This window comes from Pempheris klunzingeri, chromosome 2, assembly GCF_042242105.1.
Source record: "Pempheris klunzingeri isolate RE-2024b chromosome 2, fPemKlu1.hap1, whole genome shotgun sequence".
NCBI classification, from domain to species: domain Eukaryota; kingdom Metazoa; phylum Chordata; class Actinopteri; order Acropomatiformes; family Pempheridae; genus Pempheris; species Pempheris klunzingeri.
The window spans coordinates 1,082,534-1,106,168 of NC_092013.1; the positions used below are offsets into that span (position 1 = coordinate 1,082,534).

Sequence of the window (23,635 nt, forward strand, 5' to 3'; positions counted from 1 at the left end):
CCAATATGGCCCAGAAGAACCTCCAATATGGCCCAGAAGAACCTCTAATATGGCCCAGAAGAACCTCCAATATGACCCAGAAGAACCTCCAATATGGCCCAGAAGAACCTCCAATATGGCCCAGAAGAAGGTGTGGTTGAACAGAATCAGTAAGCAGAGATCCATTACTAATATTAGCTAAACATTAGCCTAGATAACGTTTAACTAGCTAAATTTAGCACCTTAGCTGCTAACCGTTATGTGGTTAGCTCGTCGTTAGCTTGCTACCTGGACAACTAGACAAAACCTTGTTATCTGGTTTGCTAAACATTAGCAGTTTCCCACATAGATGACTACAGTACTACAGTACTACAGTTAACCATAATGACTGGACTCTTATTGGATTCTTTAACGTCTGATCACTTTAAAAGATGAGGTCACGAGCTGTTGCGTCTCCGGATTGGGCCGTTAATAACGTATGCGTTGATATTGTGTATTTTTTTTCAAATTGTGTAAAGTTCTATTCTATGTAATATAGTATTTTTCTATGACGATATTACTCTTCCGAGTCGTGGGAGAAAACAAAACAAATGCTCAAAGGGAAAATAAAATGTATAACTTTGCTGTTGTTGTCGTTTTGTTTCTTTTTTCCATTTTCTATGAAACAAAGCGTGTACTGCTATACTTCTCTTTTGGAGAAGAACCTGAGAAAAGATGAAAAGAAAGAAAAATAAAATGTCTAATTTTACGTGGGGTGACTGGTCTGTTATTCTGGTGTGTGTGCACTAATAGTGTGTGTGTGACTGGTTGAGTGTCGCAGGATGAATCACATCTTTTCAGGCAGAATTCAGAACCGAGCTCACGACTAAAAGAACCTGGTTTTAGTTTAGAAGTCACAAACTAACAAACAAGTCTTAAATCACGTGTTTATTCCACCTTAACGTTTATAAATGCAAACATGCTGAAGACGCTTCTGCAGCACACACACATTTACATGCGCTGTGGTTTGTGTGTGTGTTTTCTTCCCTGTGTCGAAATGGTGTGTACACGTGATGTTTTTTTTCCTACTTCGCTTAGTAACATGGCTCATTTTGTGTGTGTGTGTGTGTGTAAACTTGTACATTCTGCTTCTGCTGACTTAATTATCCCCAAGAGTCGACTGTTATATAACACACACACACACACACACACAGAACACATGGAAAAGTATTTAAACAGCCAATGGACTCTACTGTATGCACACATTTGCACACACACAGTCTGACAGAAGTAGCTTATGAACACGCCCGCCCACAGTTCTCCTAAACAAACAAGCCAGCGCTGAAACACTGAGCGTGTGGACGGTATCTCAGGTGGAAACTAACAGATCTGAAACCTCCAAAGAGACGAAGCACACCAACAACTGACTTCCATCATCACATGCAGGAGCACGTTCTGACACACTGAGTAAACACAGAGGCGACACACTGGGCGGCAGGTGAAGTATGATCAGAGCTGTGTTGCTAGGCAACAGGCCAACACAAGATATCGTGTGTTTCTGTGCAGAAACAGAAATGAGAGAGAAAGATTGTTGGTCTGATAAATCATCACTCCCAAATCATATTCATCATCTGCTCAACACTCACAACGTATACACACACTTCAAAGGGTAACTCCAAGATTTAAACCGGGGTCATATTTTTACCTATTTAGGTGTGTGAGTGACTGGTAGGTAGTAAAAGTGTTGGAACTGGTCCAGTAGATCACCTCAGCCAGCAGACACCAAACGGGCTGCAATGGCTGCAACGTGATCCTTTGGGACAACTGCACCTGATCACAGTAGGTCCACTAAAAGAGCTTGTTTGATCCACTGACAGGCTCAGAGTGTTATTCTAAGTGTGTGACAGCATCATGGAAAGGATCCCTACAGAGAGAGACCTGGAAGATCCTTTTGGTTTAACCACAAACAGCACACACACCAGACTACATTCACTGAAACAGGGATTTTAGCTTTTACCTTAATATAGGAGTTGCTGGTCGACTGTGACCATCTTGTTGTGCTACACAGTTGTGTTGGATGTAACCTGTAAACATTTTAAAGTTTCACAACAACACAAACAAAACTAAGTGATTGAAGCAGCAGCAGCAGCAGAGCAGCAGCTCCTGTGTCCTGTTCTCTAAAATCCCTGTTTTAGTGAATGTAGTCTGGTGTGTGTGCTGTTTGTGGTTAAACCAAAAGGATCTTCCAGGTCTCTCTCTGTAGGGATCCTTTCCATGATGCTGTCACACACTTAGAATAACACTCTGAGCCTGTCAGTGGATCAAACAAGCTCTTTTAGTGCCCTTTAGTCATTTAGACACCAAATTAGGCTTAAAAGTGCCAAAGTCCCTGCTGCCTCCAAACGGCCAATAACAAATCAATAACTACAGGCGTAAGTAAACTAAACTAGGGGGGGGGGTACCACCTATGCTTTATGCCCACTTTCTACTGGAATGCTAAATGTGCAGCCGTCCACAGTGAGCAGTAACCCGACTGCACGTGGAGGGAACTGAATGTACCACACGAGTGTAAACAGAGGAAAAATCTGCAAAACCAAATGGAAAAAAGTGCTTTCCAGTGTCCCTGTGGTCGGCACCGAGCAACCGCAGCATCCTGGGATCAAAACCACGCTGGATTTTCACATCATCCCTCTCTCACTTTGCCCTTCCATTTCCTGTCTGTTTCTATTTTTGACTGGAGAACAAAAGGCGAAAAGCATCATGAAACACTAATCTAACCAAAAAAAAAATGATTTTGTTGTTTTTTCTTTCTGTGTGAAGGCCAAAAAACTGTCAGAAAGATGAAATGGAAAAAGAAATTCTCAGCAGCAAAGTCTATTCTTGGAGCTGGCAGGCGGAGAATGGAAATGTCAGCGCTGTTTCTTTCTCTGGAGTGCCGGTTATTTAAAGCACCGACTGCGGCAACGCAACAGCTAAATTACCATTTACATTGTTCAACAGCAGGTTCGGCTTCCCGCTGTTCCTGCACAACCAACGGGCTTCTGTTGGGTCACATGGGAGCGGTGATGATGATGAGAACCGAGGTGGAGTTTGGGCACTACTTTTCTGGGCAGAATGATAAATCACGACAAAATAAGGACACATGACCGAGTTTGTGCCCGAGAGCGTTTTGTGTCTTCACTGAAGCACAAACAGGACTATTTAGATTAGTACTTTGTGTAGGACTCATGTAAATGCTTTCATGGGAGAGAAGAAGAAAAAAAAAAGGGGGGGCTCATGTAACCGCAGCTATTGAGGGAAAATTACAGTCTGGGAAAATTAGCTGTGTTCGGTACCCAGCTTCTATTAATCACCAGCATGTCTGAGCCTTTATTTCCCGTTGTGAAACGGATGTTTGGGTCAAAATATTCCATAAACTGAAGCAGCAGCTTCACAGAGCTGCTTAATGCCGTTACTTTAGCTTAAAAGGGGAGGTGGGGGGGTTGTGTATGTTCTGTTTGTCTCCTGTTTCCAGTACTTAGGAGCTTAGGTAAGTGATTTGTGTTTTGATTTATTTTTCTTTGGTTAGGTAAGTGTAGACTGGATTGATTTAGCTCGGTGTCTGCGGCTCATTCTGCCACCACAAAGCCCAACACGAGCTCCTGACTTTGGAAAAACACATTTGTAAAAGGAGTGAGAAAACAAACTTACTCACCCCAACAGCTCCCAGGGCTGCAGAGGGTTCTGGAGCAGATTATCTCAGACAGACTGCTGGCAGACGGCCTCATATCCTCATGCAGGGACCAATCACCCACCACCAAACCACCCAATCATATCGGCACACCTGCAGCTCATCACACACACAGCCAGGTCTGAAATGTCAATACAAGCTTGGTTGTGACAGAGGAAAAGGTTTATCAGTGCTGATAACTAAATAGACATGTTAGAAAAACAAAAATCACCATAAAGTTTGACTCCAGTATTTTTAAACCTGGGCTTTATCTTTTAGTATTTTTTGATGTCTAAGGTACCAAAAGTTTAGGAACTGCTTCAGTAAATGGCCTAAATAGTACATGTACATCCACTGAAACTGCTTGTTTGTGTCTCACAGCATCATGGAAAGGATCCCGACAGAGAGAGACCTGGAAGATCCTTTTGGTTTAACCACAAACAGCTGTTATGTCACCCCAGATCCCATTCACAAAAACAGTAATTTTAGCTCACAGGACACAGGAGCTGCAGGTCTGCTGCTGCCTGATAGGTTGTTAGTGTGTTGGTATGACTTTGGTTTTAAGGGTTAGTTTAAATCCAACACAACATTATATGAACATACAAACAGTACAAACAAACTCAGATCTATACAGCAGCAGAGCAGCAGCTCCTGTGTGCTGTGAGCTAGAATCCCTGTTTTAGTGAATGTAGTCTGGTGTGTGTGCTGTTTGTGGTTAAACCAAAAGGATCTTCCAGGTCTCTCTCTGTAGGGATCCTTTCCATGATGCTGTCACACACTTAGAATAACACTCTGAGCCTGTCAGTGGATCAAACAAGCACTTTTAGTGGACCTATTGGATCTACTGGACCAGTTCCAACACAACAAAAAAATTGGGCCCAGGTCTAAAAATACAGGAAATAACTGATATGAATGTTCTCTGTAGCATTTAAAAACAGTATTGAACTAAAGTTAGGCTGCTCTTTGACTTTGTTGACCTGTAACTCAGTGTTTAATGGTAACAGCTCTATACTTTAAAATATATTAGAGTATATAATATAATATAGAACAGCAACAGTTGTAACTCCTGTAGGACTCTGGAGGTTTAGCATTATGATAATACAACAGAAATATAATCAGGTACCAGATGATGTGTGTCTTAATCACAGCAGGTTGCCGTTGGAGCATATGATTATTTTCACATATTCAAAGGAAGCAGGCAGCAGTGACTGTGTTGGAATGCGGCCTCCTGTGTTGGCAGGAATGCCTCCAATCTTGTATTACAGGCTTTGTAGGATTGAAATTTATTATGTTGTCATGGGGATTTAGGTACATAAGTCCCTCGAGTTGGGAAAATGAACTTGAATAGAATGATCTGTGTGTGTGTGTGTGTGTGTGTGTGTGTGTGTGTGTGTGTGTGTGTGTGTGTGTGTGACACATGAAACACAGACTTCGTTTTCTGAAGACAAATTTTTTATTAAGAAATAAAAAAAGTTTTACACATTTGTAAAACCTGTTCAAACACGTATTTTTTTTGTTTTGTTTTTTTCTAGCTTACAGGTTGGCCATAGAAATAAAAAATAAAAGCTTTCAAATTCTTTTAAAAATGTTTTTTTCTTCACCAAGAATTAAAAAACATTTTCCCGTGTACATTCTGAAAAAGGAAGGGCTGGTTTACAGGATAATGCAGGACAGACAGAGGCATTGTCATTGGAGACCATGAGCAGAAGGAGTCTGACGACAGAGAGGATGGGGAGGACGAGCGGAACTCCATTTCCCAGAAGCCTTTGCACTGTGACCAGCATCATTTCAGTTAAATGAAAAGAAAGAGTCACTTTCACAGGCTTTTGTTTCATTGGTACGATATTCTCACAAGTCAAAACTCAAATCAAAGCTCTAAATGCCAAAAATGTAGTTAGGTTACTTCATGACTGTGGTTCTCTGAGTGAGGACGACTTCTTCTCCAAACTTTAAACCATCTCTACAGGAAATGGAGCCCCGTTTATCTTCCTCTGCAGCCACGTAGAGTCACAGAGTGAAACAGACGGTGTGTCACCTCTACACAGCCCCCAGATCACATCTGTATGGTCTAATGTTGCACCAATATCACAGAAACAGACGGTCGGATTCTGAGTCCCGCAGATATGGCCGTGTTTTCATACCAGTAATGAACATGATGTAGGCAACATGGAATCTGAACTCCGTTCCTGTGTGGATGTAGTTTGGTTTTTTCAGTTTCTTTGATAAAGCACTAAGGTCGCAGGGATGGCAGAGCGGATTTCAATTCGATAGAAATGTAGAGAATGTAGAGATTTGCATACGAGGTTTAAAGAAAAGCCCACGTTTGATATGGTCGAATCTGGTTTTATCTGGTTTTTATCTGATTTACTGCTTTTGTTGCCGAGGACGTCCCTCCACGGTACTTGTTCCATCACTAGCAAATGAGACGTGCGGGCTCTCCGACGTTCTGGTCAGTAAACACGTCCTCACACCAAAACGACATATAAAATAGCGTTTTCGGCGCCCCCTGTAGGCCGGAGCAGGACGGGAGCCAGCAGATAAGTGGTGTTATGTTGCCTTTGTGACGCAGGTGCAGTTTGGTTAGGTTCAGGCAAAGAGGGTCGTTTGGGTTTGTTACAAAAGTGAAGTAAAAGTATGAATTTGATTTAAGTTACGTTAAAATAAGTAAGTGCTGTGTTTTCTACGTCACTGGACTTCCTCCTTCGCTCCCGTCATCACTACTGCGGCCACTAGAGGTCGCCTACGTAAACGTTGGTCATTTTAATGCCGTTTTATTTGATGGGAGGACGAGTTCGGTTCTCTTTCGATGTGTCGAAGAGTAGAAACGGTGAACTTTGGTGGTGCTGACTTTTGGAAGGCGGCCTGACTTTTAGCAACAGAGCAGTAGTGAGATGAGTGAAGGCAGGTAGACAGATGGGGGCTTAGTGGCAGTGTTACTGCGGTCAAACAATTAAATAAACAGTATTTCGCTAAGAAATTCAATTTGATGTGACGAAGTTTAGTAATCATTTTATTCTCAGTGCATTTCAAACCACAAGATCTTTGATGGAATAGTGGTTTAGTTTGGTTTAGTGCCACACTGCAGAGCAAGCTGTGGCTGGTTTTAATTTAACTGGACCCCCTGATTATTCAAATTTTCTTCAACAATTCACAGGCTAACGTCTTACTTCAAAGTTAGTACCACTTCCTGGAAAAACAGCATGAAAAGTAAAAGTATTCTACAAAGTATTGCACGTAACAAACCTAAGCTTTTTTTGTTGGTTTTCTGATTGGTAGTTGTACATGTTACTCCAATGACAGAGGTTCAAATACACTATATTTGGAATACAAAAGGCAAATGTGACAGACACACAATCAAAATAAGACAAGAAACTGCTGAATTCAATAAAACAAGATCAATGAAAATAAAAAGAAATGAATTTTTTTTTTCCCCCACTCTAAAAAATAAATCTTCAGAAACTTTTACATTCACCCGCAGGTGACTTTCACATTTCAACATTCGGCGGTAAAAACTTGTGCATCGCTAATGCTTCGATTCTCTTGCAAATTCATTATCTCTGAGAAAAACTGGTTAGCTTAGGTTAACAGACGGTTTACGTAGGCTAACTGACGGGGAGTGTGAGAAGGCAGAGGGACTGGTACACTGTAAATATACACAGAGGCAGAAGAGACCGATAAATGACTGCATTAGTTATTATTTCTAGTCCACGTTTCCCCTCCAGAAGAAGGATCTCAGCACCAGTTCAGCCACATTCACACAGCGTGAACACATTTTTAGTAGTTTCACACTTTGCGACGGATATTTAACGTCAAACATTTCTATCTTTACGATCTGAGGTCGTTAACCAGTTTTTCCCATTTTGTGCATCTTAGACTTGATCAATCTGCCTAACAACACAGAAATTTGGAAATTTCTTAAAATCTCAGTAGACAAAACTGCCCATTAAGTGCTCTGTGCAATATTTGTTTCCAAAATGCCAATAAGGGGTTTTCTATCTTGTATTTAACAGTTTCAGGTGCTGACAGATCTTTCCTCTCAGCATTGACATACGTTTTCTGCAGCCTTAATGCAAAGATCCTTCGGGGGAATCTAGGACCAGATCTGTACAAAAGTTTAAAGATTAAAATGAAGCTTTGTATCTGTATTAAAATGGGAGGTCTGCAATGGGAGCTTAACTGTACAAAGACGACTTATATAGGAAAAGTTTGTTACTGTATGAAAATAGATGTGTGCTGTGGATTTGGTGTCACAAATCCCTTTTAATGATATGAACTACTCTTTCTATTTGAAGAAATGACATAAACGAGTGAAACAATGATCAAAGCTTGGATAAAACACGACTTGAGGCTCTGGTCTCACCACCACTGCTGATGTGACGCTGTTGGTTAACGCATGCGTACTGTAGGACTGTATATCTGACGGGAATGAATCCTTTAGTGACATTTTGATCTCTATAATGTGTCTGCCTGTGGGAGAGCAGAAGCACCTCAAGCTAAAACCTGAAGTGTTTTGACAATATTCAGAGTTTTTTTTTTTGTTTTTGTTTTTTCCACTAAGGAGACCCTGAATAAAAAGATGGCAGTGTTTTATTTTGGCCTTGTCATTTGATATGAAGTCCAAATTATACAAATAAGGTGCACTAAAAACTCACATTGACTCACTCTCTCTGTATTTTTGCCTTTGATTGTGAATAAAATAGGCAGTTAAGGTGTGATTTTCTATTCTGTGTGACAAAGAGCAGCTCTCGCCGTCGTCCAAGCTGCACAAAAATGTGAGCAATGTTGATTGCTACCGTTAAATGTCGGCTCTTCGTCACCCACAGTTACATGTCGAATTTTTTGGACGCTGGGTTAATGCAGCAATACAGTAGATAAAAGCAGTACAGAGAAGGTCCTGAGTGGTGACACACACACACACACACACGCACACACACACACACACACACTCTGGGGCACCACCTGTTACATGGACATATTAAAATGAACGGTCACTCTTCTCAGATAGTCTGCTTTCAGGTGTTAATGGTTCACATGGTCAACATTATGGCCCTCTGTTATCATGAAGAATGAAATGTTATTTTGCTTTCGTGTTCGAAAATAAAGGCAATCAGCTGAGGATACAAAGATTGTTGATGTATCACAGGGACACAGCTTCTCACCACACCGACGACTGACAGAGTTTGGACGCAGCTGGTTTCAGTAGCAGCCATTTTATGGTATAGTTGTGGTGTCTGAGTGACCGGTAGGTAGTAAAAGTGTTGGAACTGGTCCACTAGATCACCGTGATCCTTTGGGACAACGGCACCTGATCACAGTAGTAGTAGTAGAGACCTGGAAGATCCTTTTGGTTTAACCACTAACAGCACACACACCAGACTACATTCACTAAATGTAGTCTGGTGCATCATCTCACAGCGGAGCACCGAAGCTGCTGGAGGCTAAACTCTTTGTACCTACGAGCCAAAATAGGTTTTAAAAAAGTTTGAATCTGAGTTTTTACAACATTTCAAGATTTTGTTGAATCATTTGAAGGTTGCAAATGATGTTTAATTCAGTGTTGCTGAGCCACAAAACTCGTTGAGCCAATTTGCACTAATTTCCAGAGAACTGCAGAAATTCAAATACTTGCAGTCACTTCATCAGCTGAGGTTCCATGTTTGAGGAGAAAAAGCGACGCGGTGACCGTTTAGAAACACGACCAAACTCTGTCACTCACCGGCTCCGGTTTGTCGGCAGCCAGCTGCCACGTTTCACGGCGTCTGCAGAGGAGTTTGACACTCAGACGAGTCGACAGCCGGAGCGACGGCCGCTCTGAGTCATTGGGTTGGTGACGTGTCGTTTAACCACCGGCTACAGTGCCCTGTCTGACTGAATTCATCCAAATTAAAATACTGTCCCCTGGTATTTACAGAAGAGGAAAAGCTATAAACCCCCAACACCCGCAAACTTACAGATGGAGCCATTGTAGAATTCCCATTTTTTTACTGTACAGTCAAATGTACAAAAGGAGATATTTGGGAAAAATCAGTTGCATTTTTAGTTTGTGTGACACTAACAACAGAGTAACGAAATGAGGACTGTGACTACAATGGCTGCCACTGTAAATGTATGATCTGTATAATAGCTTAGTATTTTCACCAGATGAAAGAAGTGTTCCTTCTTCTATGGAAAACTACAGCAATTATCATCAATAGTGAATACAATAACAATATAGTCTTAATAAAAAAATCTAAACATTGACAGAGGAAAAACTAATAATAATGTAACTTCCTCTGTATAAAATAAAACAAATCCAATCCAAAATTGTAAGCCAAGAGTGCCTAGTGCAGTCACTAATGTACTGTAAACTGGTCTAGGACAGAGAAAGATAGATAGATATAGATAGACTGATTAGCTACTACTGTACAGTACGCCACAGACAACACACTCAAGGGTTCAACCTCCACACTTCAAATCCTTTCAGATACCGTTCTCTTTGTGCAGGAGCAGGTTCCCCCCACACAGTCTCAGTGCTAGTTTTCTCTAAAACCCATAGTTTACTGCTATGGAAGATGGGGATATGTGTGCTAAGGTGCTTTTAAGAACCAGGATCCTGGTTTGATAAGGGTCGTCGGCTATCATGGCTGCGTCACCTCTACATTTATCTGGTTCGTCAGCGTGCTCGTGGTTCCCGATCTGACTGTTCTACGATCACAGGGAGGCGGCAGAGGAGAGGCTTTTAACTTTGGCGGCTGTAGCTTTGGATTTTTGCTCTTGAGTTTGGGTTTGTCGTGTTCGGTTGGTAGAGAAGGATCAGGATCTGACACCAGTTAGAGTAGGACAGAAAATCACTTCACAGATCGTTCGTCTGGTTCAGCCGGGACACCTTCCCTGTGACAGCCACATTTTGAAATTTAGGTTTCTGTTTCCTAGTTGCCTGGAGCAGCTGAAGTAATTCCTGATTACTGACTCTAATTGTGACAAGTTTGCGGTTAGAAATGCTTCTTCTAGCTCATCCCAGCCAGGACTCTGAACACAGCGGGACAGAAGAAGCCAAAGTGGAACCCTATGGCACATGTCCTCAGATAAGTGCACCCTGTTCATTGTACCACAGGCAAACGGCTGCTCTTCACTCCGCAGCAGCCATTTGTGATCTGTGATCAATATAGAAAACCTTTTTCAGATTGTGGCTACAAAAGGCTGTTTGATTCCAAGACTCAATAACCACTTTCTTCCTTTTTTAGATCAACAGCTGGTTTTTCTGCAAAAGTAGCTGGTGGAACAAACAGAAGAGCTCCAGCATGTGACCAGAGGCTGGTGCTGATTTGTCACTCTGCCTTTGATCAAGGCGACGGTGGGACGTGTAGTCACATGAATCTTACAAATAGGAAAAAAGCAGCTTGTGAGTAATTCAGAAATAGATTTGAAATGTGATTGCTACCCCCTTAACAAAACCACCAAGAGCAAACTACTTCCAAAGTATTCCTAAAAGATTTGAAACGGGAACTTTTTTTTTTTTTTTTCTTCTTTTTTCCTTAAAACCCTTATCAGTCCACCAGACAGACAGATAGACAGAGAGACAGAAAGCTAGCTAGCTTCAGAAGCATCTTAGAGGACAGGAGAGGAGAGGAGAGCGATCTCATGGAGAGCCTCCACCTCATTCCTTTACATCATGGTCTCTACGATGGTGTGGGTGGGGGCCTTCATCAGCAGACCCTTGTTCCCGTTGGGGTCCAGCGGGTAGGAGAGCTCCTTGAGGCCACGATGGTCTGCGGGACGAGAGCTGGCCCCGCCGCGAACCGGGGCCGCCACCGCCTTGATCCTCTGCAGGAGGGAAGGAAGGAAGGAAGGATTAGACATGAGTGAAAAGAAGAGAAGAGGAGAGAAGGGATGTAAAAGAGGAAGAGGAGCGAGCAGGAGAGAGAAGAGACGTATGAACCCTACAGAAGTAGGTGGAGGACGGCTGCACCCACCTCGATGAGCGGCCCATCAGACCGGATGATCTTGATGACGACCACCATGGGGATGCAGATCATGGAGGCCAAGGCCAGAGTCCAACCGATGCCGACGGCCCAGTCAGGATACTCGTAGACCTTGTTGTACGTCAATGGCTTGTATTTGACCAAGGAGAAGATAAAGCAGCCCTGAGAGGAAGACGAGTCAACGTTTAAACAGGGACGGAGTTACATCTTGAATATGAACACTGAAGAGGAAGAGGATCTCACCATGCACAGTAAAGGAGTGATAACAGTCCAGCTCCATTTCATCCAAGGATTTGGTCTGTAGCCCATCATGTCCTCAAGCGCATCATAGAAATTATCAACGCCTGTGACGACAGGAGAACATCTTCTGGTCAGAGAGCAGCAGAGCTACTTACAGACATAATAGACGAGGTACAACTAGCTGTTTAGACAAATCAACCAAGCAGCCAAGGTGCTCAGTGCTACTTATGTGTTTAGTCCATGAAGGGTTTTGTCTTCTATTATCTTTTACTAAACCTGACCAACCTTCCCAAACTGTGACCGTTAGCAACAGTAACCGTGTGCTTATCATCGTTACCGTGACGACGGCCCAACATTCCTATGTGACGCATCATATAAAAGCGTTGCCGCGGTGCCAGGATGTAACCATAACACCATCCCGTCACAGCGGTGGTCGTTTCACAGACTGCTGTGAGATCAGGAGGATTTTTGTGTTTTCTCAACAAAAGAAAGCAAAAACTACTATGATGCAAAAACCTCGGTGTGATTTTCAAACATAAACGTAAAAACCAGACGTCAGCGTGTGATGTGATGGTTATCCATCATTCACTGATCGTCTGTGCACCAACAAGTCATTAAACATGCATCCTACAGGTCTGTGTTGTCTGCTGGAGTGTGTTACTCACCATAAACCCAGGCAACAGCAATACATTCAAAGAATGCCACCCACAGAAGGCACACACCGCTAGCTGCATAGTAATCGAACAGCTGGAAAACATACATGCCACCCTGCAGAGAGACAGACACACAGGGGTTAACGTCAGCTACAGCAGCATGTGCAGAGAAAACCTGTGCAGGTCTTCAGATCCAGACCTGATGAGACTCCGTTTCTGTCCACGATCACGAGGGAGACGTTCAAAACGTGACCACACGTGAGACTGTGTGTGTGTGTGTGTGTGTGTGTCCAGTGTGAAAACTGTTTTAACAATCATGGGAATCCTAAACTTGAACCAGGCCACCGCAGCCATAAAAAGATGTTGTCATGGGAACAAGAGAGGGGCAGGAAATAGAAGAACAGTGAGGAGGCTGAATGTTGTGAGAGAACAGAAACACTTTAAAAAAAAAAAAAAGGGCTCATTCACTTTTTTTTTTGTATCAGAACGGATTCAAGCGACAGATGTTCAGTTTTAGTCGGTTTTTGTGGAAGTAAACACGTTCTAGTCTGATCACGTCTATAAAGGTGCCTGTCTGTCAGACAGTGTGGAGCCTGCACAGCCCATAGTGGAGATGTTACTTTGAGCTCCACACAATGACGGTGCAGTAAACCTTAAACTTTGACCGTATAAAGGGACATTCTGCTGTTTTCTGTGGCCGTCCACTGAGTGTTGAAGTGCAGGTTATTTCAGCTGTGAACATTTCAGCATCCCAAAATCTGAGTGCAGTCCAGCCGTCTCTGAGCGTCTGCCGCTGAGTTGGAGCCAGAGAAACACAGAGGCTGCTGCTGGAAGAGGATCTGGCCGGAGGAGACCGTCCAGATCCTGAGCTACAGAGGCAAACAGCCACTGAATCATTCTGCTGGAGTGGATTTCAGAGTGGACGCTCTTTGCTGTGATGCCGTTCGCTCACAAAGCGTCCGACTCCACCAGCAGGGGAGCTCAGCTTTCTCTGTCGATACAGCAACACTGATTGGACGTCTGCATAGAAAGTGGCTAAATGTACCTTGAAGGCTCTGACGGCTCTGACAGAGATGTTTGGAAAGCAGCTTCCCAAAGCGTTGATCACAGGACGGCATGTGTGACAAACTGTCGGTGCTCTCAGATTAAAAACGTCACCGGTCTGATTGTGACAGAAACCCAGATGGGTTCAACATCGTGGCACCAGATTCTATGGTGTCAAAAAGCTTGAGTGTTTCACTGAAGGTTAAAAAAGCAGTGACTTCTGATCAGAGCTCACGTCAAACCAGAACCAATGTCACAAAAATATTAGTTTGGTGATTGAACACTTTTTTTTTTCTAACGAGTAAAACAAAATAATTTAGAAGACATTCCCCCGACCCACCGGCATGATGTATAATTCAGGGGGGAGGAAAAGTGAGGGCAGGGGTCGAAAGGGAGAGAATGAATGATGCCAAGAGAAAGATGGTCAGAGAAAGAAAAGAGTTTGGAAGAGAGGAGAGAAGAGGAGTGTGACAGAAATAGGAGGAGAGGAGGACAAGAGAGTTTAGGAAAGGCTAAGTCAGTCTCCTGGATCTATTAATACCAGAGGGGGGGAAGGGAAGTTCTCATGACTCGACAGTATAAATAGAAGCCATCATCTCCCCAGGGATGAGCACTAATAGCCGTCTGAACGCTGGTGTATCGAGCTGCGAGCTGAAAGGAGGTCGTCGGCCTCAGTGTCCATATGTGTCCATATAGAATCATCAACATGTGCTGTGAGTGTATTTCTACAGGACGGATGCTGTAACTGGGACAGAAGGTCTTCATGGCACCGTTTGAGGCTCTCAGCAGTTCTCAGGGTGTTTTCTGAGGTTTCTACTCGTCCTACACTCTTTACTTTACCGGTACAGCTGTTTTACTGTTCTCCCGTTACCTTGGTAACCATGGTGAGTCCAAGCAGGTAGCTGATGCAGCAGAGGACAGCGATGAAGATCTCTCTGCGGTAACCCTTCCTTAGGAAGGACGGATACAGATCCACCAGTGATGTGATCTGCCCTTCCACCTCCACAAACTGCAGGGGGACACAGACAGAGTAGATCCACTGAGCACACAACCTCCTGTTTCACACTCTCATCTCTTTTAGGTTCCTGATGTCCTGTGACAGGACGTGTAGCTGGAGGTGTTTGGGAGCAGTGATGTGTGACTTCATTTATTCTGTGTGTGCGCTCATGTTAATGACAGCATGTGTACACTGTTAGAGGAAGTCACGTCCTCATCTCCAAGTCTACCTCTAACAGAGTAGGAATCCTCTGAGGGGCCTCCCACTGGGACCGAACGTCCGTGAAGCTGATGCAGCTCATCATCGGTGTGAAGCTCATTAACGAATCAGCTTCTTTGTTCAGGTGTTTTAAACAGAAGTAAATGTATGAAATGAAATAAACTCCCAAAGTACCGCTAATAATATCCACTTTTTAAATTGATGTTTGCATCCAACATTTTGATTTTAGAACATTTCTTAGAACATCACCCCTCCACCCAGCTGCTCACCAGCAAAGAGTAAAAAAGAAAAACCAAACACAAACCAAAAGTTTGTACCCACATTGGGCGTTATCGGTTCACATTTGCTGTGCGTCAGTTCTTTGTCTGGTGCTCACGTGGTTCCAGGAATCGGCTCCATGTTTTCAGGAACAAGCCTCGGCTTCCTGAGAGTCTGAATATGACGCGTTCATAACTTGCTATGCTGGACTTTATCTGATCCGGTGCTCAGATGATGAGACCACTACTCTACTCTGTTAGTCTTAGACGACCCTTTATCACCTGGAAGACGAGTGAAACGTGTAAAGAAATAAAAGTAAATCAGTGAGTTTAATTAAAGTGCAGTCGGACCCCCTTTCTGAACCTCTCGTCCATTTGTTCTGGTCCAGTCAGAGACCAGTTTACAGGACCACCTAAACTTGTGATGCGCAAGGAAACTGCTCTCTGATTGGTGGAGCAGATTCCTGTTGTTCTGCTCCAGAAGGAGATCGAGGTGCCGCTTCCTGGTCGCTGTTAACGACACCGTCTGCTTTCACCACTTTAGTTAAACATACGGTGTGAAAATGAGGCCAAAAATAATGTGCTGAAGTTGTTTCGGGTGCGACTGCTGTGTTCACACCCCCCCACTACAAAAGGCAGGTGTGAAAACGTTATTTATCATATTTATTTTGACTTTGCGCCACACTAAAGAACGTACTGAACTATCTGCACTGGAAGTCACTGGAATGGTGCGGCTTTGTTTCTTTATCTGTGTTAATTAGCCTTCGGCTTATTGGAGCCTCTCTGGTTTGTCTATTTTAAATCCACACACACTCCAAACATTAAAATGAGCACCTTGAAGTTTGAGCACAGATTTCTGCTCAAAGGCATCTCGGTGCAGTGACGGCGTGCAAAGGTTGGTGTCGGAGCTCACCTGACTGTCGAGGCCAAGCAGCAGCAGCATAACGAAGAAGAGGATTGCCCAGACTGTAGGAAAAGGCATCATGGTTACAGCCTTGGGGTAGGCAATGAACGCCAGGCCTGGACCTGCAGAGGAGGGGGTCGGGGGTGAGAGCAGACAGAGGGGGGCGGGGGGGGCGTCACATTAGTGTCATGATAAGCTCATCTGATCTGCATCCCTGAGGGAAGAACAGGCCCCAAACAATCAAGACGCAGAACCAGAAATGAATGCATGAACAAAGCAGTGTGTGTGTGTGTGTGTGTGTGTGTGTATTACAAACATCTGATACAAATCTTTACTTACCTGTTATTATTCCTTACTACTAACATTATCTAACTTTATGCACTGAGCACATGAGGAGGCACCATTAACAGAGACATGTTGCAAAGAGAACTTAGAACATTATAACAGCAGATAACAACAGAAGAACAGTGAGGAACATGTGGTGCTTCATAATGTGTAAAGTAGGATCGTGTAACTGCATCTCTATGGAAGAGAGTCCAGAGATAAACTGAAGCATGGAGGTGTGTGTAGTGTGTGTGTGTGTGTTCACAGTATATAGACATCATGTGCCACAGGCCGCTGTAAACATTAGAGCAACTACAGGAAGTATGTAACCTGCTTAAGGTACGCTTGATTCACCTTCCCAGGTTAACAGTTAACTGCTAGAAAAGGTTAATCAAGAGTATCTTGGTGACTCCAAATAATTTGAATATGTCATCATCTTCGTCACTCAAGCAATTTTGCATCCCTGACTGAATTAAAGCACAATCCTTTCTAAGAGGAATGCAAAATGGCCGTTACAAAACAGCAGCAGATGCAAACTGGGAGGTCAAATATTTTGTTTTTCTGAGGTCTAATTTGACATTGATGCTGCACTGGGAACTGTAAAACAGAAGTCAAGAAACAAGGGAGCAGTCGTAACAGTAAAACAGCATTGCAGCTGATAGCCAGACACATCAATGTGTTCCATTTTTGTTGTGAATTATGACAAGGCATCCAACCAAACACCGCGTTGACTCCAAAAATAGTACCAACTTCCATTCCCTGAGAGGGGAAACATTACTCAAAGCTGAAGTACCTCACATCAAACGGGGTCTCCGTGTAGTTCCTGTTAGCCTCGAGTCAACAGAAGCCAGAGCATGCTCACGCTGCACGGTGACAATCTAAGGACTCGCTCTGCACAATCCCTGATGCCAATAACATTCATACATCAGAGGGAAGCAGACCGTTAAGGCAGACTAACCTGACTGTTCCTAAACTTCTGATTACTTCCTCACCTGGCGGACGGCCTCACTGGGGTCTGAACACTTCTTCTATTCTGCCGTCTGTCTGTCTGATCTGCTCTGTTCTCAGGCTCGCGGCTCTGGACACACAATGACCTCCTTATTATTAGTAGCTGGGAGCCTTGGAGGGTCCAGGACCGCAGTGCTAGTCTAGTTCCTCTGGTGAACACTTCTATTCTTTGGTCACTTGTGGAGCATCAACCCACTCACAATGTGGATATTACACAATTCTACAATAAACTGTTGGGCACTGGATTTAAAATCGGAGACTAAACAACTGTCCATTATTCATACTGGCTGGGCCGCCAGCGTGGACACCGTTAGCAGAGGTTGAGCTAAATGTGCTAGATGATCTCGGGGAAACAGATGAAGCCTGGGATTCACAAAAACACTCGACGCCAAGCAATAGAATTATTCTGTTATAAGCAAAAATGACTGGATGCTTTACGTCTTCAGCATTTAACAGAAGCAGGAAAAGTCACAAAAGAGGAGATTCAAACTTTCCAAACAAGCTCCAAAAGCTTTCAGTCCTCTGAGGGTGTGTGTGAACACCTTTCTTTGTGTCACTGGAACTTCTAAAGAAACATTCATCTGCTTTGGGATTTGAAAAACAGGCGTGAATGAAATCCTGGTGTGATTTCAGGTCAGAAAACCAGAAACAGCTTCTTTCTTCAAAGGTGACTTTGGTATTTTTAAAGCTCGGTCCTGTCTGTCCATATCCGGGTGTCTAAACTTTAGTTTGAGCCACTTTTGTACATTTTGAAGCCAAAACATGTAAAAATAGGGTCCAGGTTTAATAACACCGGTTCCCCTTTAAACTGTCTCCTCACAAAACCTTTGCATCCTCACACAGTTCTTGTTAACTAGCACTGGAAGACATTTACATGGACAAGATGTTAGCAGTTTGCTGGCAGTTTGGCACATGTTGGTAGAAAAGGACCCAGAACCAGACCTCTGATGGTATGCTAGTATCTGATCAAAGCTCCTCCTTTAACTCGGACTGTCTTCAGCTCTCGCTCTTCAAAAAACGGTACGTAACTGTCCTGTGATCTCTCTCTAATCCATCAACTTGCTTTAATGATGCGAACAAACCGACCAGATTTTCTCACATTCTGCTTTTGTCAAGTATGTCAAGAGTGTTTGATTGCGGAAACTTCCATATTCCGATGCCGTCATTTGTAATTTATCAAGGAATCCATTTAATTCATCAAGAAATCCATTGAATATTCAAATTGAAATCAAGCGTTTTGGCGAATTCTCTTTTGGGTTTCGTTGCTGTTTTCTTTGTAATTGCTGTTGATTAATTTGTTAACCAGGAAGCAGCGCCCACCATCACTGCCGCCTTTACAGAACCCTCGTACCTGACTCTGCCACATCAGCAATGTCCACCCCTTGCTCTTGTGCCATGAAGCCCAGGACGGAAAATATTGCGAAGCCAGACACAAAACTGGTACCACTGTTGAGGGCTCCCAGCAGCAAACAGTCCCTATGTCACACATATGTCATGAGGAGGATTTGTTAATGAACACACAAGGATCCCTTCACTTCCCTCCCCCCCCTACAGCTAAGCCCCACACTGAAAACTGAAGCCTCACCTGTAGCAGTTGTATTTGTACTTGTTGTAGCTCCCCAAGGACGTCATGGCGCCCAAACAGATGGCATAGGAGAAGAAGATCTGGGTACCTGCATCAATCCACACCTGCGAGATGGGGGGAGAGAGCGGGGACAGAAAGGCTGAGGCCTGCTGCTGAGTGGAAGCCCAGGGGTATGAGGAATGCATTGAGAAGCTCGGGGGGAGGTGTGGGTAACACTAATGTGGAGGGGGGAGGTCGAGGTCTAAAGTCTAAACAGTTTTATCAATAGATTATAGTGTTTCAATACGTGCCACTGTTAAGCCAGACACTTCCTGTTCCACGGGGGGGGGGGGGCACAGATCTAGACAAGGTGACGGCTACAGAAGGCAGCACAGGGGCACCTACCTCTGGGTCCTTCAGGCGAGCGAGGTCAGGATACAGGTAGAACTTGATGCCCTCTGAAGCACCTGGCAGCGTCACGCCACGGATCAACAGCACGATGAGCATGATGAATGGGAACGTGGCCGTGATGTAGACCACCTGAGGAAGACCACGACACGGAGGAGTCAAGGTCACACATGATGGGAACGGTCCAGTTTGTGTTACTCTACAGTTAGTGTTTAAATCTGGAGTCTCTGCTTTGGCAAAGACACGGAGCTACTTTGTTACTTGGCCCACCGGCCGACATCCCTGGTGTCATCACAGAGAATTAAGGTTGATGAATGTGTGAACTGTGGAAGTTATTTTTGGATTATGACTACGACAGACCGCAGGTTGTCCCTTAAATCGATAGCAGAGACCACACTTGGCCTTGTAGGAGTGACTTTACTACCAGAGTTACAACTTGGAGCAACCAGAGAGCATAAATCAGTCCACAGCAATCAATAAGGAGTGCTGAGGCTATAAAAAAAGACCAGTCTGGAATTGATTGAGCCGCCTCTGGTCTGGAGAGTTGTTGTTGTTGTTGTTGTTGTTGCAGCAATTGAACACAGTCTGACATGTTCCCTTTGTGTGTTCATCGACGGCTCCATCCATCCTGCAGGACTGTACTAAACCTGCTCAACAGACACATCTGTTATAATAGATGTGTGGATTTATCTTTGGTGTAAATGTCAGCAGTAAGTGTGTCCATTTACTAAACTATATATTTATATTCAAAGTGTTTTTTTAAAGTAGAAGTAATAAAACCGTATCAGCCTAAGCTTTGGCACACTCGCTAATAACTAATACATTATTATTATTCTTCTTCTTCAGGTAAGCTAGTAGGTTTCCTCCCTGTTATTAAAGTCTTCCCATTGGCCAAATGACAGAAATGGTGCCGTGCTGTTGTTGGGGGTGGAGGACACACGTCAGGTCTGGGTTTGGCTTTGATAACAGGCTGCTGGACAAATGGGATTTCAGTCCAAGGGGACATTTTTCAGACTGTCGGGATTTCAGAAAATGGGGCCGACAGAGCGATGGCACGGCACCGTTTGCTGGCTAGAAGTCTGAAATGGAGATCAGGTGATACATCAGTTTGGGGAAACGCTTCTGCAACGCACAGCATCTGTGGGAACTAAAAGTGGAACCAGATGTTGCACCAACAGGATTCTGTTGTTCCTCCTGAGAACAACCGAACAAAGACATGTTTGTACATCTAAAACTCTGCACACAGAGCGAGCCTCGACGTGCCCGGATCATGATCTCAGCCCCCTTACGACACATGGGATGTGACACACGCTGAATCACTGCGCATGATTTCAATAGTTTCATAATGTCTTTTGTTTCTATTCCATTTCTGTTTCATTAAAGCGATAGGGGGATGCAGACCTACAGCATTATGAGCAAATGTACTTCCTCAGCCCACCCGGCCTTCAGAAAAACACTCCGCTGGAACATAGCTCCTATTGTTCTCTTGGACCGCAACGAGGAATCATATGAGCATCATCATGTCACGGTTGCTGGCAGTCCTTATGATACAGCAATGATACATGTGGAGAAGCTAGTTCTTGCATTTTTTTGGGAGTTCAGCAAGTTCAAGAAGAGCACATTTTGTTCTGGATCAACCCAACCAACAACACGGGACAGGAGAACAGGCACATGTGCTGCAGTTACCTTTCCAGTGGACTTGACTCCTTTCCAGATGCAGAAGAAGCAGATGACCCAGACGAGCAGTAAACACAGAGCCAGATCCCATTTAACAGGACCAATATCCTCTATACCATTGGTGATTCCCAGCACATTATGTCTGCAACATAAGAGGAAAGCTCTGTAAGTGTGTGTGTGCGTTTGTGCAACTCCCCAAATACACCCAGGTCCCTTTACAGTATGGATTTAAGTTCCTTCAAAGACATATTCTGGGTTCAAAATGAGTAGTAGGTACAAAAAGTGTTGGAATTGGTCCAGTCGACCAAAAGTAGGTCCACTAAAAGTGCTTGTTGACAGACCATCAGTCCTTTTGAACATAAGACATGTACAAATAGGGCCCAGGCTTAAAACCTCTCCTCTAATGTCACCTGGAGCTGCACAAAGTGGTAGGATACCACCTGAGTATTGACTAAAGACGTGGTACCTTAACACTCTTCACATGAAGCCTTTGTGTGGTTATGCAAGTGAGCATTTACGTGTGTTCTTATGTAACTCACTCCCAAAACTCGGTGACGGGGGAGGTGAAGTTGGAGGCGTTGGCAGCCACCCAAAGGGATTTGTTCTTGCGGTAGGTGTCCTCAATGCAGCGAGCAGTGTTCCAAGGCTGATTGCACTTGGCCCAGGGCAGCTCCGGCTGAAAACACTGAAACACACAAAAAAGAGAAACAGGAATTACATTTGAGAGCAATTTAGCTTTGGATTATGGTCACTTCTGTCCTCATGGTTCCAGGCTACAGTTTAACTGCTGCTCTAAATCAAACATGGATGTACTTTGAAAGTCTGAGGTAGGTGGTCCCGACACTGCATTCTGGGTATTTGGGACGGTGGACAGGATAACTGTGGTCTGATACAAACTGGGCAAACTGATGTTTTTGGATTTGATTTCCATTTGACAAACAAAGCAGAACTCGCTAAAGAGAAATATCGTGAAGAAAGCAGGAATAACCTGCTTGTTCCAGCAGTGGAAGGTCAAAGACACACTATTCATTTGTTGATTACACGTTTTATTCTCTGGGTGGAAGCGACACGCCCCGTCCTGAACGCTTCGCCTCTCTGCAGCACCAACGCTGTGCAACACTAGCTGACGTTAGCTTAGCGCCACGGTCGCTTTCCAACATTAGCTGATGAAGTCATTTGTACACAGCGAACTAGTTAGCATCACTAACCTGGTCGACCTCTGGGAGAAAAGCACAACACAGACCTACCTGGAACAGGTAGTAGACACCCCAGGCCAGGATAACGATGTAGTAGATATTCAGCAGGGACACGATCACGATGGAGGCGTAACCAATACCTGGAGGGGGGAGAGTCAAGGTGATGATACAAGAAGGCACCAACAGTCATTAAATCACCAGAAGGTCACAATGTGTCTCTCTGCTGCCGCCAGGAAATTAACTCTTTATTTTACTTTTCCAGTAAATAAATGATCTAAACTCTTTAAAAACACCTTTTTTAAATAATATACATCATTTATCGTGTTGGGGGTTCACTGACATCTGCCTGTGTGACTGATCGACTGTCAGCTTCCTTCAGAAGAGCCACACTTTTGACCATATTAGTCCCTTCAGCGTCTCTGCGGTTTGTGCAAGAGGAAGGTTTGTGATTGGCCAGAAAACAGGATGTAACAGTAGCTGGTTCACGATGAAGCCACGTTTGTGTCCCAGTCGATGAAATGAGAACAAACACAGCTGATTTTTTTTACATTCGATAGAAGAAACAAACAGGATTAGGCTTCAACGTTGGCTTTTGTCAGAGTCCTTCAGTCCTCCCGACAAACTTCATGATAAAATCTGGCTGCTCTGATCTCAGCTTACACCACATTATGAAGAAAGCGTGTATGAAATTACATAATACTTCCACCTGGTGCAGCTATCACAAGAGCTTTAAGAAATGGAACAAGAACAAACAAGAACTTGTCTCTACTTGGAGATGAGAAGTCAAGACTGAGCTGAAACCTGAATCTGTAGTATTCATGTCGGTGTTTTTTCACATTAGCTGGAGTTCATAAATTACAGGCCGTGTATTTAGTCTGCTGAAGGTCTGCAGCGGTCGTGTTTTACTGTTTTAACCTTCAGCGGTGTCGCCCTTTTATTTGACATGTTTAGGAGAGCGATGAGCCGACTTTCATTACATCAGCACTGGCCTTGAGAGAGCTGGTGGCAAACACAGTATCAGCACTGTGTGTGTGTGTGTGTGTGTGTTTCTACCACACAAGGATATTAAGATAAGAAAAATCCCCCAAAATGAGAGCAGGTGTAGGAGTGGGGATTTGGGTCAAGATTTGAACATGGATTAAGTATTAGGTTAGAGTAATGATTGGGGCCGCTGTGTGTGTGTGTGTGTGTGTGTGTGTACTATCAGTCAGCACACATAGACAACAGAGGCCACTCATCCAAATTAATGTCCTTCAACGTCATTCGCCATCTGTGTGTGTGTGTGTGTGTGAGCTGGTCTTTGTGAACTTAACTGTCCATGTGAATATGAGTGTGTGTGTGTGGAGAAGGGCTATATGAATGTGTGAACTATTTCACCATCGCAACATGTCCTTTTAATCAATCGGCTAATTAGCAGCTGCATCCACATCTCTAAACACACACACACACACACACACACACACTCTCTCTCTGCTGCTCGGATCACATGGGACAGTGCTGATCAAACAAACAGATG

At 43.9% G+C, this 23,635-nt stretch overlaps 1 protein-coding gene across 1 annotated transcript in view; it reads right to left on the minus strand.

Annotated features, from left to right (window-relative positions):
- Positions 1-6,660: 6,660 nt before the first annotated feature.
- LOC139211585 (sodium- and chloride-dependent taurine transporter-like) overlaps positions 6,661-23,635 on the minus strand; it is a 29,710-nt gene continuing 12,735 nt past the window's right edge. The window contains exons 4-15 of the mRNA XM_070841846.1: positions 22,171-22,259; positions 21,463-21,608; positions 20,933-21,065; positions 19,244-19,378; positions 18,860-18,963; positions 18,626-18,750; positions 15,952-16,064; positions 14,437-14,574; positions 12,534-12,636; positions 11,872-11,972; positions 11,620-11,790; positions 6,661-11,470 (exon numbers count right to left, since the gene is read on the minus strand). Of these exons, the coding sequence (XP_070697947.1) occupies positions 11,312-11,470; positions 11,620-11,790; positions 11,872-11,972; positions 12,534-12,636; positions 14,437-14,574; positions 15,952-16,064; positions 18,626-18,750; positions 18,860-18,963; positions 19,244-19,378; positions 20,933-21,065; positions 21,463-21,608; positions 22,171-22,259 (1,517 nt within the window). The 3' untranslated portion in view covers positions 6,661-11,311. The remainder of the gene's footprint in view (positions 11,471-11,619; positions 11,791-11,871; positions 11,973-12,533; positions 12,637-14,436; positions 14,575-15,951; positions 16,065-18,625; positions 18,751-18,859; positions 18,964-19,243; positions 19,379-20,932; positions 21,066-21,462; positions 21,609-22,170; positions 22,260-23,635) is intronic.